General features: G+C 46.6%; 1 protein-coding gene across 4 annotated transcripts in view; it reads left to right on the forward strand.

Moving 5' to 3' along the window:
• TASOR (transcription activation suppressor) overlaps positions 1-15,986 on the forward strand; it is a 939,357-nt gene that overhangs the window by 770,632 nt on the left and 152,739 nt on the right. For all 4 annotated transcript variants that reach the window (XM_086939126.1, XM_086939124.1, XM_086939127.1 and 1 more), the window contains one exon: positions 2,482-2,604. In XM_086939126.1, coding sequence (XP_086795252.1) covers positions 2,482-2,604 — 123 coding nt within the window. The remainder of the gene's footprint in view (positions 1-2,481; positions 2,605-15,986) is intronic.

Raw genomic sequence — 15,986 nt, forward strand, 5'->3', positions numbered from 1 at the left:
GCGCACCATTTATTTATTTATTTCATTTATTTATTTTGTATAGCGCAAACAGCTACCCAACAAAGGGTTTCCCGGAGCTTGTGATTCAGTGAAGGGTAATTGGACAGCTGACTTAGACGTTGAACAGCCAGGTTTTTATGGCTTTTCTGAATCTGATGTAATTAACCTCTAAGCGCAGAGCTTGTGGCATGGAGTTCCACAGGGAGGGACCAAGGTATGCGAAGGATCTGCCTCCCATGCGTGATAGTCTTATTTTGGGCACAACAAATTTATTCGCTGTTGCAGATCTCAGCGTCCTAGATGGAAGGTAACATTGTACCAGACTTCGTAGGTATTTAGGAGCTTTATTTGTTGAGATTTTATGCATGAAGCATAATGATTTGAATTTGATTCTGTTCTCAATTTTTAACCAGTGCAATTCACGTATGAGTTTGGTAGTGGGTGCATGGATAGGAATTTTACCTAACAGTCTTGCAGCTGCATTCTGCACAGTTTGTAGTTTGCGGACTGTGGCCTTGTTGGACCCTAAGTTTAGCACATTGGCGTAGTCCAATCTTGATGTTATTAGGGCGTTAATGACAGTTCTTTTAGTATGATCCGGTAGCATCCAGCAGATTTTCTTTAGCCACTTCAGGATGACGAAGCAGGTGGCTGATGTTTTGATGGCCTGCTGGTGCATACTGAGTGTGTCATCAACAACAAAGCCTAGGTTTCGGGCCTGGTTAGTTGGAATTGGAGGAGAGCCCATTTCCGGGGGCCAGTGTTGGGGTCCCCAGAGTTCTTTCTTTCTTCCCAGGATTATAAGTTCGGTTATATCACCGTTTAATTTCAAGAAGTTTTTTTTCATCCATCCAGCGATTTTCGTAAGTCCTACTCTTAAAGTAGAAGGATCATTATTGCCTGTTGGTGGAAGGGAAAAGAGAAGCTGAGAATCATCAGCATAGGAGAACATTATCAGTCCAGTTTCCTTAGCTATTTTTGCAAGAGGGCTCATGTATAAATTAAAAAGTAGTGGACTTAAAATTGAGCCTTGTGGGACTCCATGTTTGTAGGTATGGATATCAGAGCACGCAAAATTAGAGAAGATTTGAAATGTTCTGTTTTCGAGTAAGGATGTGATCCAATTTAAAGCAGGGCCACAGATGCCTATTGAGCGAAGAGTTTTTATTAGTACCGCATGTGAAACAGTGTCAAAAAGGTCTAAAAGCACCAGTGCCACTATTTCACCCTTATCTATCATTGAACGAATGTTTTCTGTTACACCTAGGAGGGTGGTTTCTGTTGAAAAACCTGCTCGGAAGCCAGATTGATGGGGAGGTAACAGATCATGTGTCGTTATATAATTAGAAAGACAACGGTGGACATGCTTTTCTAGAATTTTGGCAAAAATAGGTAGGAGAGATATTGGTCGGAAGTTTGCGGGTACCTTCGGGTCAGCATCAGCTTTTTTTAGAAGGGGATGGATCATAGCATGCTTCCACTCCTGAGGAACACATTCTTCTTGCAAGGAGTTATTTAGAAGATCTGTAATGGTGGATAAAGCTTTTCTACTAAGTAATTTTAAGATGGGGCAAGGTAGAGGGTCATTTGGTGAGCCTGCTTTTATCGTGCTTAGAAGTTCGGTGACAGTGTCAACGTTGAGTGTTGGCCAAGCACTCAGTGAGGGGGTGAAAGTTTTATCAGAAGGGGTAGCAAAAGTAGTCTCTTCAGTGCATAGTCTGTTAGGATCATTACCGTCACAATGATCTTCCTCATGATTGTTCTGATTAAGTTGGATGGCCTGATAAATTTAAACCATCACATCAGACAGGTGGGTGCTGCAAATCGTCAGATGCACCAGTTACTTCCCTTCAGTAATGATATATCTGTAAGAAACAGTGGTTAGTATTAGATTCCTTATTGCCCCAGCCATTTATCATGGCTCTGCGTTTCTGGCGTGGAAAAGCTGTTTATAAGAACTGACGACAGTGCGCGAGGGCGGCGTCTAAGTACTCCGGCGACGTCATCCCAGCGCCAACGACACTGACGACGGACACGGAGCCGCAGACGACGCCTAGCGACGCGCTGGGGTACTGCTACGCAAAAGTTTCCGGATCCAGATTGACGCCTGGAGATATTCTAAGGTAAGGAATCTAATACTAACTACTGTTTCTTACAGATATATTGTTACCGAAGGTAAGTAACTTGTGGGATAAAACGTAACTGAATGGAATTAACTTGTGCTTTCCTCATCCGGTAGGTATGCTGTATGTAGTAGGTCAATAGTATGAATGATGACCTTTTCACTGTAATGTTAAATATGTGAATATGTTTTATTAATATAGCTGCTCTAAATATCGTGTTATTGGTCCAAATTTATTTCCACTGGTATGGCATACATATATCTCCAGTACAGAAACATACATATGATTATACACTCACGCTCTATTTTCATATTCTTGCGTAGTGACTGAGCTTCAACCTAAATCTTTTTCTTTTTAGGAATATCTTACAAAGCTGGGAAATACGGAGTGCAACCCACAGCAGTTTTTGGAAACAAAAGCAGCTTTAGATAAACTCCTTATAATTATCCAAAACGAAGATATCGACTGCTCCGTTCATAAGGTATACGATGAAAGCCGATATTTGGTTCACATGAAAGCTGTTTTTTTCTTCACATATGACACTGTCTGCTAAACTATTCCTTCCTGTATTGATATTTTGTTTGATAGAAACTTGTTTATAATAATTTACTTAATTTATGTGTGTTTGTCTCTTTGCTAAGTAAAAAGCTGAATAAGTGTTTTTTTAGACCTCCGGATATTAAGATGCTATTGGGTTTTGAAGAGCAAAACCCCCTTATAGCCTTAATTTTTTACATTCAGCGTGGCTATTACATGATGCTAAATGTAATACTTCGAGAGTGCTAGTCCTGTCTATTTTCTCTTTGAGTACTCTCTCAATATTTTGCAGCCATTTGTCCCATCTGTGCTGTGCATGCTAGGACTTTACAGAATGCGTGCCTCTTCTGATGGATACTTCTACCTCAGAGTTGAGTCATCACCTTGTGGATATCCCTTAGTTGTCGGACTGGATCCAGAAACCTTACTGCAGTACACCTACATTCCAGAATATCAAACAAATTGTTTTCTCGGTGGATTATGTGTCCTTGCTGTGTCATCTCTCAAAAACAGGTGTACGTGGATAACTATAAAACTTCAGCTGTGGCCACTGGGGCATATTGGGACATGCTTGAAAGAGTATCTCCACAGACATTGAGGCAGGCAGAAGGCAATATGTGTATAATGCTTCACTGCCCTCCTGTTTGGTGCCCCATTGTTTGTTGGGCTTCTGTGGTCTAAAGTATTTTGTTTGTTTGTTGAACAACATGTACTTGGTGTGTATAACCTTCACCAGGTAGGTGCATAATTTACCTTTTTTTGTTTTGTTCACATAACCTTTCACAATAGTTCACCAAAACAATTAACATCACCACCTTCTTGGTGAAACTAATACTCTTGATATGTTGTTTCTGGCGCCCTCCAGTGAACTTCTTTATGTGGCCACAGTGGATGCAGAAAAAATGAGAACACATATGACGCACTCAGGTGCGCATAGTCACCACACAAAGTTTTAAATTCATACCATGATGTGCAGGGTACCCACGAATATTGTACTGAAAAGAAGCCACGGACTAGGAGTAACTCAGTTACCATAAAACGACAAAAGAGTTTATACTGTTTTATTCCGTAATGGAGAGCAATGTGGGCTCTTTCTTTTGATAACTGAAATGGATGTGCTCCAGACATGTTCCACAGTTTGCAGTATGATTTAGTAATACAACTGCATGTGTATATGAAATTTCTCCTTGCCTTACCTTTCTTTTTCATCTTTCTGGGCACTGACGGCCCATCAGAGTATATTGACTCCATATATTAGTGATTTATTTATTCATGGAGTAGGTTGGTTTCTTTATTGGTTTGCTCTCTGCCAGTCTTATTGCGTAAATTAACAGAATAAATGTACACTTATTGTTTATAAAAACACTTAAGCCGTACTATTTGCAAAGAACATTGAATTTTTCTTGAGAAATAGCTATGGGAGTGCTTTGTTTATTGATTAATGGAATAAGAAATATTTTTAGCCACTTATAATAAAAATCACACAATTCGGTTAAGTAAAGGAACAACATTGTTAGTTTTATGCAAAAACAAAAAGGGTTACATACTATTCAGTAATGGAATGAAATATATGCTGTTTTATTCAGTGATGAATGATGAATGGAATCTGTACCCACATTTAGTTGGGTCTTGCAGCAACACTGTGCTTTCTGATAGAGACTTCTAAGATTCCTCAGCTTGTGAATTTCCCCAGGTGCCAGACTTGATTAGGAAGATTAACTCATAGGTAGCTTTGTGCGCATGTTTCAGGTTGTCATATCCTGGGGTGGTTACCCTTTCATTTAGCGTCCACCAGTTGGACTATGTGTTTTTTGGGGGTTGGCAGTAAGCCCACTGTGGTGGTGGTCCTCAGGTTGTTGTTGTTTGTGTTCTGTCTTCTGACAGTGGTTTGCCCTTAGATGTGTTCCCCTGTTTTCTTGGGGGCGTGATATACTCCAGGTGTGTGCTATTGTGTAGCTCCGCCCTGCGCCAAGCAGGCATGGAGGTCCCTTTGGGCTCTTTGAGTCACCGCCTTGTTGTGTAAGTATTTAAATATGTATTTAAATATCTTCTCGGGTCAGCCCACAGTGCAAATAACTGTTTGTTAAATGAAATTAAATAAGTGCCACTAGTCTGTTTTTCATGTTTATTTTAACACATGACATGGGTGAAAGCAATTCTTTAAAATGGTATAAAAACAGAAAGCGGACTGCGTTTCCGCCAGTGATCAAGGATACTTAGATAGCCGAAACGCGTCTGACGAGGCTTTGAAAAATAAAGACCTGCAATACCACAAAACTGGTGTCCGTATCCCCCTTCTTCTCTGAAGCATTGCATTTGCCAGATGGGAGTGAGAGTGCGAGAGACACCCGGGAACCTGTTTGGACATTACTTTGCGGAAGTTTGGTTGATTCCACTTACGGATCCCCTCCCCCGGAAGATGCAGCAGCCCACAGCCAGCATTGGACTCGCAATCTTGGAAGGATTTCTTTGGCGGCAACCCCCGAAAAGCAGTGACAGGACGAGTGCCAAGCGAGCGCTAACTGTAGCAGGGTCGGAGGACTCTCCAGTTTGGCGTGTACGGCAGTGAGTGTCCGGGAACTATTGCATTCGGTGGGGAGGTGTGGCAGGCAACGCGAGCTCACATACCAGAGTTAGCACACAAAAACAAGCCATTATATCAGCTGACTCGGTCCGCGCACAGGAAACTGCAGCAGAGGACTTATTTAACAACTTGCCTAACATAACCGCATTGGGAAGCAGTGAGCAAAGTAACTGAACACCAAAGTTGATGACAGAGCTAAAAACCTACTGGATGGTAGCGTTGGACTTGCAGGACACATATTTCCTCATCCCCGTCCTGCCGGCCCACCGGCGCTACCTACGGTTCACGGTAGGCCACAAGCACTTTCAGTTTACTGTGCTCCCCTTCGTCCTCACCAGTGCCCCTTGGGTGTTCACGAAAGTGATGGCGCTGGTCGCAGCTTATCTGCGTAGTTCAGGGGTTTCAGCCTTCCCCTATCTCGACGACTGGTTGTTGAAGGCGGGCTCGCCCCAGACAGTCGTCACCAACCTCCAGACTACGGCCGACCTCCTGCACTCGTTGGGGTTCTCCATCAACGTGCCGAAGTCGCACCTGTGCCCCTCTCAGAAGCTCCTTTTCATCGGAGCGGTTCTGGACTCGGCGCAGTTTCGGGTTTATCCTCTCAAACAGCGGGTTCGGGATATTCAGGCTCTGATTCGGATCTTTCAGCCTTTATCCCGAGTGCAGTGGGACCTGAAGTTTCAGTGGGCGCAGCATCAGGGCAACCTGTCCAACCACGTCCTGATCTCGGAGGGCACTGCAAGTCAGTTGCAGTGGTGGCTCACAAACCACGATTGGGTCAGCGGCAGATCCCTCTACCTACCCCAACCGGAGCACGTAGTAGTGACAGATGCGTCCCTCCTGGGATGGGGGGCCACGTGGGAAAGGCGGAGATCAGAGACCTCTGGTCTCCGGCGGAATCCCGGCTCCATATCAACCTTCTGGAGCTGCGGGCGATCCGTCCTTCCCTCTGTCCGGGGAAGTGTATTGCAGGTGTTTACGGACAACACCACCGCCATATGGTACTGCAACAAACAGGGCGGGGTGGGGTCGTGGACTCTTTTTGTCAGGAAGCACTGCGCCTCTGGACATGGCTTGAACACCAGGGCGTCACCATCGTGGTTCAACATCTGGCAGGTTCCCTGAACGCCAGGGCAGACAAACTCAGCCGCCAGTGCATGATGGGTCACGAATGGCGTCTGAACTCTGCAGTGGCGCAAGGTCTCTTTTAGCAGTGGAGAGAGCCTTGGTTAGATCTATTCGCCACCGAAGGGAACGCACAATGTCATCAGTTCTGCGCGTAGGAATTTCCAAGGTGGCGCTCGCTCGGACTCGCTTTTCATCGCGAGTTGAGCTGCGGTCTGTTGTACGCCTTTCCGCCTATACCATTTCTGCCCAGAGTGCTGAAGAAGATCAGGCGAGACCGGGCCCAAGTCATCCTTGTGGCTCCGGGCTGGGCACGAAGATACTGGTATCCCGAGCAACTCAGCATGTCAGTTAATCCCCGGATTTGTCTGCCTCTTCAGGAGGACCTTCTGTCGCAGCAACAGGGGACGGTCCTCCACCCGAACCTGTCCAGTATCCACCTACATGCGTGGAGATTGAGCGGCGACAGTTGAGGCCATTTGAGTTGCTCCTGAAGTCTGTTATGTGATTCTGGCAGCCAGGCATCCCTCCAAAAAAACGGGATACGCCTGCAGGTGGAACAAGTTTGTGGCATGGTGCACAGCAAAGGCTGTGGATCCACTCTGCCCCCCTTTCAGAGGTTCTCCTCTTCCTTCTTTCTCTTGACCAGCAGGGCTCTGCTCTGGGCAGTATCAAAGGCTATCTCTCTGCCATTTCAGCCTTCTTGAGGCTTCCTGACCAGCCTTCTCTTTTCTAGTCCCCTGTTGTAAATAGATTCTTGAAAGGCATCACACACATGTTTCCTCCTGTTCCCTTTGTGATGCCTCAGTGGGACTTGAACCTTGTACTGAAGTGTTCTCTTAGTCTTCTGACTCTTAAAACTGCATTCCTGGTTGCCATCACCTCTGCAAGGAGAGTGAGTTTAGCTCCAGGCTCTGTCTTCTAAGCCTCCTTTTATCTCTGTCCATCCTGACAAGGTTGTTCTGAGGACTTGTCCTTCTTTCCTGCACAAAGTGGTTACTGCCTTTCATGTCGGTCAGTCCATCACCTTGCCCACCTTTCCGCCTCCGCATTCCTCAAAAGTGAAAGAGAGGCTCCACCGTCTGGACCCAAAACGTGCACTCTTCTTCTATCTAGACTGCACACGCCAGTTCCGGGTGTACGACCAGCTCTTTGTTGGTTACGTGGGTGCTAAGAAGGGACGGGCGGTGCACAAGAGGGCCATCTCTCGGTGGGTTGTTTTGTGCATCAAGGTCTGTTACTCCTTGGCGAAAAAGGAGCCTCATGTGGGGCTGCGTGCCAATTCCACTCAGGCCACAGCGGCTACTACTGCCCTGGGTCGGGAGTCCGATAGCAGGACATCTGTCAGGCAGCTACGTGGACCTCACTGCACATGTTTGCTAAGCACTACTGCCTGGACAGCCAAGTCCGGAGAGATGGCTTTTTCGGCCGTTCTTTTCTCCAGGACTTTCTGGTGTGATCTTGGTTCACCGACCCACCACCGGGATTGATATTGCTGGGGTATCTATTCTAAGGTAAGGAATCTAACACTAACCTGTTTCTTTCAGGTGCACAAGTTACTTACCTTCGGTAACGATACTACTGTAAGAAACAGTAGTTAGTGTTAGATTCATTAACCCCCACCCATCCCCCGTTTTGCGAACCGATATCTAGGGTTAAGGTATCTCCCTACCAGGGCCCTAGTTTCATGGCACCAGTGTCGGTTTCTTGCATGGCTCTACGTTCCTGGCGCGAAAAGCTATGTGCAGAACTGACGTCCGCGCGCGAGGGCGTAGTCTAAGTACTCCGGCGTCATCCCGGCGATCACGACGACGGACGCGGAGCCGCAGACGACGCCTACCGACGCGCAGGGGTACTTCTGACGAAAACTTTCAGGATCCAGTCTGACGCCTGTGGATATTCTAAGGTAAGGAATCTAACACGAACTACTGTTTCTTACAGATATATCGTTACCGAAGGTATGTAACGTGTGCTTCGGGCCACGATTGCCACACCCTTCGGATGTGTCTTTATCTTTTGGGTGTCACCCTAATCTGTATCTGGTGTGCCCGCGGACAGCTCCTCTGATGAAGGTCGTCCCAGGTGCTGCGCTCTGGGTCTCTGTCTCCCGTGGGTACTTTCTCCCCTTGGCCTCAAACTGCGTTGTTGGGCAGTACTGTACTCATATTAGCTACGCCACCTTGTTGTCTCCGTAGCTGTCTGCTATGTGCATGTTCTCGTTGTGGTCCGCCTCGGTGTGTTTCAGTGTGGTGCTATCTGCCCCCGTCACCTTCTTGTGAATAAGTGTGCACTTTGAGTGTCTCTTGTTCCCGCCTATATTTCTGAGATGTTGCTCAGTTCCTGCCTCTTGCCCTTCGCTTCCTGGATGCTACCTGTCCGGCCTCCCTTGCTTGGGCTAGCCTGGTAGGCTCTGGTTACGTCTCTCCATGTAGTCCTCTAGCTTTGGTTGGTGTCAACTTAGTGCACCATTGAGCTCTGGGAGTAGTTCTTCTTCCTCCCTTTGTTATCAACTCTCTTCCGTTCTGGGATATGGCTTAGTGTCGTTTCTACATCTCATACACACACAGGTATGGTCTCGTGCCATTTTGGCAGTCTTGTGATACCTTGCCTACCGTTGTCTTTTTCTCTTCCGAGCTGCTTCGGTTGCTGCCTGGCTACACCTCCACAGCTTTCCCCATTGGTCGTCACTCTGTTGCCGGCTCAGTTCTATCTAGCACTTTCTGTTGTTCTGTCGCTGACCCACCTCCCCCTTGGGGTATGGCTGTGGTACCTATTCTAAGTTCAGGAATCTGCGGCTAAATGTCTCTATCAGATGTACGAGTTACTTACCTTCGGTAACGATGTGTCTGGTAGAGACGTTGTCTAGCTGCAGATTCCTTAATGCCCACCCATCCTCCCTGTTCATCGAGGTCCTTGCCAGGTGGGCTTCTCCCTTTGACTCCTTTCAGTTGGCACTGGTCTTCCTCCAGGGTGCTCATATTGGTGCGACCCTTTAATAATTGCCATATGCAGCTGCCTCCCTCCAGGTGGCTTCTCTTCCTGTAGAGCGGTGCTTTTTGCTTCGCCTTCGTTGGGAGTTTCTTCTTCCCTTTCTCTGCATTCCTCCACTCTGGTACTTCCAGTTTGGGGTCTTCTCCTGTTGCTTTTCTTCCCTCCCGCCTCCTCCATCGACTTAGGGCTCTTGTCTCCTCTACAGTCGTCTTCTTGGGGTTGGCTGGGCTGGGAAGTGCCATTCTTGTAATGCCTTTTCGCTGTAGATTGTTGTTCTTCTTGTGCTCCGTCCTTGTTGGCCGGCACAGTTCTAGGTTGTGAAAACACTGTAGGGGTGGGCGTAGTTTGCGAAGTAGCGCTACGCGTAGCTACACAAAGTGCACTTTGAGCTACGCGTAGCACTTCGTGAACTGTGCAGTTACATGTTCGCACTGTGCTAGATGTCATTTTCAATGATTGCAGAGTGCGGACAAGCATCCAGCACTGTGCAATCATTGAAAACGGCATCTTGCACAGTGCAAGCTGTACTTTTCTGCTGATCAAGTAGATTTTTACTCGAGCTGCAGCTTTCTCAAGGCGGACTGGTAGATTCTCATTGTGAGCGGTCGCGAGCATGCGCGACCACTCGCAATGCGAAACCTGACGTCCCCGCGTTGAAAATCTCGCCGGGAGTTTTTTTTTTCCATGCTCGCGATGGCGAACAAGGAAAAAGTCTCGCGAGGATGTCATTTTGCTTGCTCGCGGTCGCCAACTTGACTTGGGAGGACCGTGAGCAAGCAAAAAATTACCGCTACGCTACGCATGTTTGCACTGTGCTACGTGCAGTTCGCATAGTGTGAAGTTGCGCAAACTACGCAAGCTACGCGAGTATAGCGTAGTACTTTGCCCAGGGTTAGAAAACAGTGTACCTTTTGTCTGTCGAGATATTCTTCACTTATTACTCAGCCTCTGGGGAGGGTCCACGCTTTGCTTTGTGGGGTTGTTTCTCAAAACAATACTCTGCCTTCACTTCTTGGTGTGTAAATAGGCAGTATCTGATACTGTCCTTTATGATGGTGTTATGCACCATCTGATTTCTTTGTTTTACAGAGTTTTTCTATTCTTCACTTATTACTCAGCCTCTGGGGAAGGTCCACGCTTTGCTTTGTGGGGTTGTTTCTCAAAACAATACTCTGCCTTCACTTCTTGGTGTGTAAATAGGCAGTATCTGATACTGTCCTTTATGATGGTGTTATGCACCATCTGATTTCTTTGTTTTACAGAGTTTTTCCTCCTTTGCACACTGTTACCATACTTTCACAGTTTTGTTGGTGGCTCCACCTTGTGCCACATAAAGGTTTCTCCGAAGAAAACTGACGTCAGCGCGCAGGGAGCGACGTGTATGACCTCGCTGTCCTCACATCCGTGGACATCAAGGCGGGGTCGTGTGGTGCCGTCCCCCGGCGCGCAGAGGTGCTGCTGCAAAAACTTTCCGGATCCAGTCTGACGCCTGGGGATAATTCTAAGTTAAGGAATCTGCGGCTAGACAATGTCTCTGTCAGCTACATCGTTATCCAAGGTAAGTAACTCGTATGTTTGGGTGATTGGTTAACTGTCATGGAGTCTATTGGATTATTCGAAGTTGGTGTAATGCACTGGTTTTGGGGATTTATCATGCACGAGTTACGGTCCATGTTGGCACGCCGAATGGTCACGTTGGTATTGAACGTTTTTTGCATTCTATTTAGATTCATTTTTCAATTTTTTCAATGTTTCAGTGGCCCCTAAAGAAGGGAAGTCGAGTCCGTCCCGAAATACATAGGGCAAGCAACCACAGTCATCAAAATAATTTATATTCAGAGGATTGAATTATGTATATCATGTGAAAATATGATGTTTTGAGAAGTTATACATCTGTTTGTATAATGATTATCATGCAATTCAAATAATTGTTTGAAAGAAACACTGTCGGTGAGAAAACATTGATATAAATAAATGAAAAGATGTATGAATTTGTATTATTTATTTTGATAACCTAAATAATCAAAGTTTAGAAGAAAGTAGTAAACGTTGTGTTTTTGTGCATCACCACACACTTCAAAAGCAGTGCATGTTGGTTGTTTCAGGTCTCATCTTCCTGAACCATTACCCACATCAAGTTTCTACAGGGACACAGGCAGTTACCTTGACCAATGTGCACGCTATAAATCAGTTAAATTAGTAAAAGCAAATATTTCAAAAAAGAGATACAAAGACAGGAGTGCTTCCCTGAACTATTTCTTATTTTGTATTCCGAAATCTGCAACCAAACAATCCTCACAATTCTCATCAAATCAGAAAAATATATATCTTTGTGTTCATCCACATTGCGTGAAAAGTGGAAAGGAAGTCTGTTCGCCCATTCTTGCCACCCGAAATATGAGTCGCATCAAACTCACACTGTAATAGCTTGTTGACCATCCTCAAAATCCTGGGAGTGCAGCATTTACTCACCTCACTCCCCAGAATACTAACCGAGGGGCTTGTTAATGTTAATGTTAGGAATTTGGTAAAGCGCAACAGCTGCCCCAGCAAAGAGGCGTCCCGGCGCTGCTAGACCAAAAAAAACAGATACTCAAGGACAGTCAGGCAAATACAGGAGCCTATGGAAGTGAGAAAAGGATGGTTTTGATGGCTTTCCGAAAAGCCAACAAATTCTCCATTCCATGAATGTGGACCGGCAGAGAGTTCCATAATTTGGCCGCTAACAACCGGAAGGAGTGACCTCCCATACGGCATAATTTGGTTCGTGGTACCATCACCAGGTGTTGCCCAACGAGCGCAAGCTACGGCGGGGAAGGTACCAAGTCAGCAGTGGGCGCAATAGAACTGGTCTCCCGGTTTTAAGGATTTAGAATGCCATGACGAGGGCTTTGAATTTGATCCGAGAAGCAATCTGGAGCCAATGTAGTCTTTCAATCGTTGCTCTGGCAGAGCATCTGCGAGGAAGCCCGATCAGAGTTCTCGCTGCCAGATTTTGGACCCTTTGGAGTCGCAAGATCTCTGCTTTATTCGCACCCAGGAGCAGCACGCTAGCATAGTCCAAGCGAGAGATGATCATGGCTTGAACTATAAGCTGGCGAACTGTTGGCTCAAAGTACTTCAGGATTGGTTTTAGGCCTCTCAGCAGGCCCACACAAGTAGCTGCCACTCTCTTTGTGTGGGACTGAAAGCTGAGTGAGGAGTCCATCGACACTCCCAAGTTCTTCACTAGGGGCTTGGGCGTTGGTATAGTGCCCACCGATGTCAGCCACCAATGCTCGTTCCAGAGGGCGGTGTTTTTCCCTGCCAGCAGAACCTCTGTTTTGCTAGCATTGAGCTGTAAACAGTTCTCTGCCATCCACTGGGCGACTGCTGCCATACCATCTCTAAACCTCTTAGCAGACGCAGATGGCCCTTCAGCTAGAGTGATAACCAGCTGGGTATCATCCGCATATGATACCAGCGCTAGGTCCCACTCTTTAGCCACGACTGCCAGGGGTTGCACATACAGATTGAACAAAGATGGACTAAGTGCAGAGCCTTGCAGAACTCCCTGGCCGATAGAGTGAGACTGAGAGATGTATGGCGGTGCCGAGACCCGAAAAGATCTCTCCTCTAAGAAAGATCGAAACCACTGTAAGGCGGATCCCGTGATCCCTACCGCCTCCAGTCGGTGCAGAAGGATCTCATGCGAGACCGTATCAAGGCAGCCCTGAGATCTAACAGAATCAGCGCTGCACTCTGACCGGCATCGAGGATCAACCTTAAGTGTTCAGTAGAGGCGAGAAGGGCGGACTCAGTACTATGGCCAGGCCTGAATCCGTTTTGCGACTGATCCAGAATATCATTTTGGCTCATGTATTGAGAGAGGACATTATTCACATGAGCCTCAGCATTCTTGGCCATCCATGGAGAAGGGAGATTGGCCTAAAATTTTCAGGTTTGAACGGATCTAGTGGGGGCTTCTTAATGATGGGGGTAACCCGTGCCTGTTTCCAGGCCTTAGGAACTATGGCTGTGGAAAAGGACAGGTTAAGTATGGCACCGATCGGCTGTTGAAAGTGCGCTAGGGACTCCATAAATTGTGCCGGCCTCATAGGGTCCGATGGCCGAGCCCGCTTTCACTTTCCTGCAAAGTTTGACTAGCTCTTCCCCAGACATCTCTGGGATAGATGCTAGGGTGGTACCACCAGACCTGATGTCAGCAAAATCATGTAGACCAGGAGGGTGCAGTGAGAAGGTCTTATAGATAATTTTCACCTTTTCGACAAAAAATATGGCTAGTTCTTCGCATTGCTGTGCAGAGGATATCTCAGATATCCTGCATCTGGAGTTCTTTAACTCTTGCACAATTTTAAAGATGCATTTAGTGGGGTTCGAGCTGGTTTTTATTTCCTCTGCATAGAATGCTGCACGCGCAGAGCAAATCGCTTTATGATATATCTTCATTTTTGCCAGATAGATTACTTTATCTCCCTCTTTATAATCCCTTCTCCAAGAGCGCTCGGCTCTCTTACATTGCTTCCTCAAAGCTCTCAGAGCCTCATTGTACCATGGGTTTGAGATGGACCTACGCCCCTTAGTCCATTTGACTCGAATGAGCGCGTCAAGACCTCTCACGATCCAGTCACAAAAGGCAGTGTACGCCGCCTCCGGATCAGCTAAGTCTGTAGCTGCCTTACAGATTTCTGCCATAGAAACATTTCTAAGAAGAGCTGTAGTGGAAGCTTTCCCTCTTGAAGAATGAGCCTTCGGTCTTCCTGACAAAGACCTGTTTGACAACTGATATTCTCGGACAATGCACAATCCATCTAGATATGGACCTCTTGGAAGCCGCAGAGCCCGTATTAATAGGATCATAGTTAATGAACAAACGGTCTGACTGTCTCAAAGTCTTTGTTCTGTCCAGATAAAACTTAACAACTATTTTAAGATCTTAAGAGTGTAGAGCTCTTTCCGGAGGATTAGTAGGATTTGGGAACAAAGTAGGCTAGGTTAGTCTGTTTAATGTGAAAATCTGACACAACCTTGGGCATAAAGGAAGGATGCGTCCTGAGTACCACGCTATTAGCATGGAACACAATGAAAGGTTCCTTGCAACACAGAGCCTGGATCTCGCTCACTCTACGAGCAGACGTAATGGCTATAAGGAACGCTACCTTCCAAGTTAAGAGTTGCAAGGAGGCCTTATGTATAGGTTCAAAAGGAGCACCCATTAACTTAGTTAATACCACATTAAGCTCCCAAGGTTGGGAAGGTGACCTGACTGGCGGATACACCTTCCGTAAACCTTCCAGAAAATCTTTCATTACAGGCATACTAAAAAAGGAGGTCTGAGTAGGAGATTTCCTGTAGGTCGTGATCGCTGCAAGATGGACTTTAATAGAGTTAAACTGAAGACCAGACCTCCCCAAATGTAACAGATAAGGCAGAATCACCTGTCCCGGAACATGTATAGGATCCAGACCATTGTTCTCACAACACAGAAAAAATTGTTTCTATTGAAAACCATATGATTTCGTTGTAGAAGGTCGCTTCGCCTCCTTAAGGATATGCATACACTCAGGATTCAACTGCAAATGTCCATACTGGATGACTTCAGAAGCCATGCTGCCAGGCGTAGGGAGGACAGGTTGGGGTGGAACACTCTCCCCTTCTGCTTGGACAGAAGATCTGGGCGACACTGCAACCTCCTGTGTTGGACTTCCAACAACTGAAGGAGATCTGGAAACCACCCTTGGCGTGGCCACTCGGGGGCAATCAAAATCATCCTGGACTTGGTCTTGTACATCCTGTTGATTACTGCTGGTATCAATGGGGTCGGAGGAAAAGCGTACAGTAAGTTCTGACACCAGTCTATCAAAAGGGCATTCCCTTGAGACCCGACCTGGGGAAATCTGGACGCAAAGGCTGGCATTTTGCCTTTCTCGCGTCTGCGAACAGGTCGATATCTGGGATTCCCCATGCTTGAAAAATACTGTTTGCGACTTCCTCGTTGAGGACCCAATCGTGAGCCTCGACAAAATCCCTGCTGAGGAAATCTGCCTGCGAGTTGAGGGACCCGGGCAGATGCACCGCTGTTATCGGCAAGTCTCTCGCCAGTAACCAATTCCAGATGGTCTGGGCTTCCATGGAAAGAGTCCTGGATCTGGTACCCCCCTGCTTGTTTAAATAATACATAGTCGTTTTATTGTCTGTTTGCACTAGGAGGGACCGAGACAGCAACAATGGAAACAGGGACTTGAGAGCCAGATGAACCGCCCTTAGTTCCAGCGGGTTGACGTGATCGCCCTTCTCGGAATCTGACCATAGCCCTTGTACTTTCAGAGGGCCCATATGAGCACATCACATCCTGGAGTGAGGCCTCTGTGATCAGAGTTTGAGTAGTAGGATCGTGATGAAATGGCACTCCTTGCCTTAAGTGGGACCTCTTTATCCCCCATCGGATGGAATCTTTGGCGGACTGATGAAGGAGTATTCGATCCTCCCAGCACCCCATCCTCTATCTCCATTGATCCTCTAAACATTGTTGCAGAGGACGCATGTGCAATCTTGCGTTTGGAACTATGAAGATGCACAACACCATCGACCCCAGGAGAGAGGATACTTGGCGAAAAGTCGGGGAA

Source organism: Lissotriton vulgaris, chromosome 9 (genome assembly GCF_964263255.1).
Source record: "Lissotriton vulgaris chromosome 9, aLisVul1.2, whole genome shotgun sequence".
Taxonomy (NCBI): Eukaryota; Metazoa; Chordata; class Amphibia; order Caudata; family Salamandridae; genus Lissotriton; species Lissotriton vulgaris.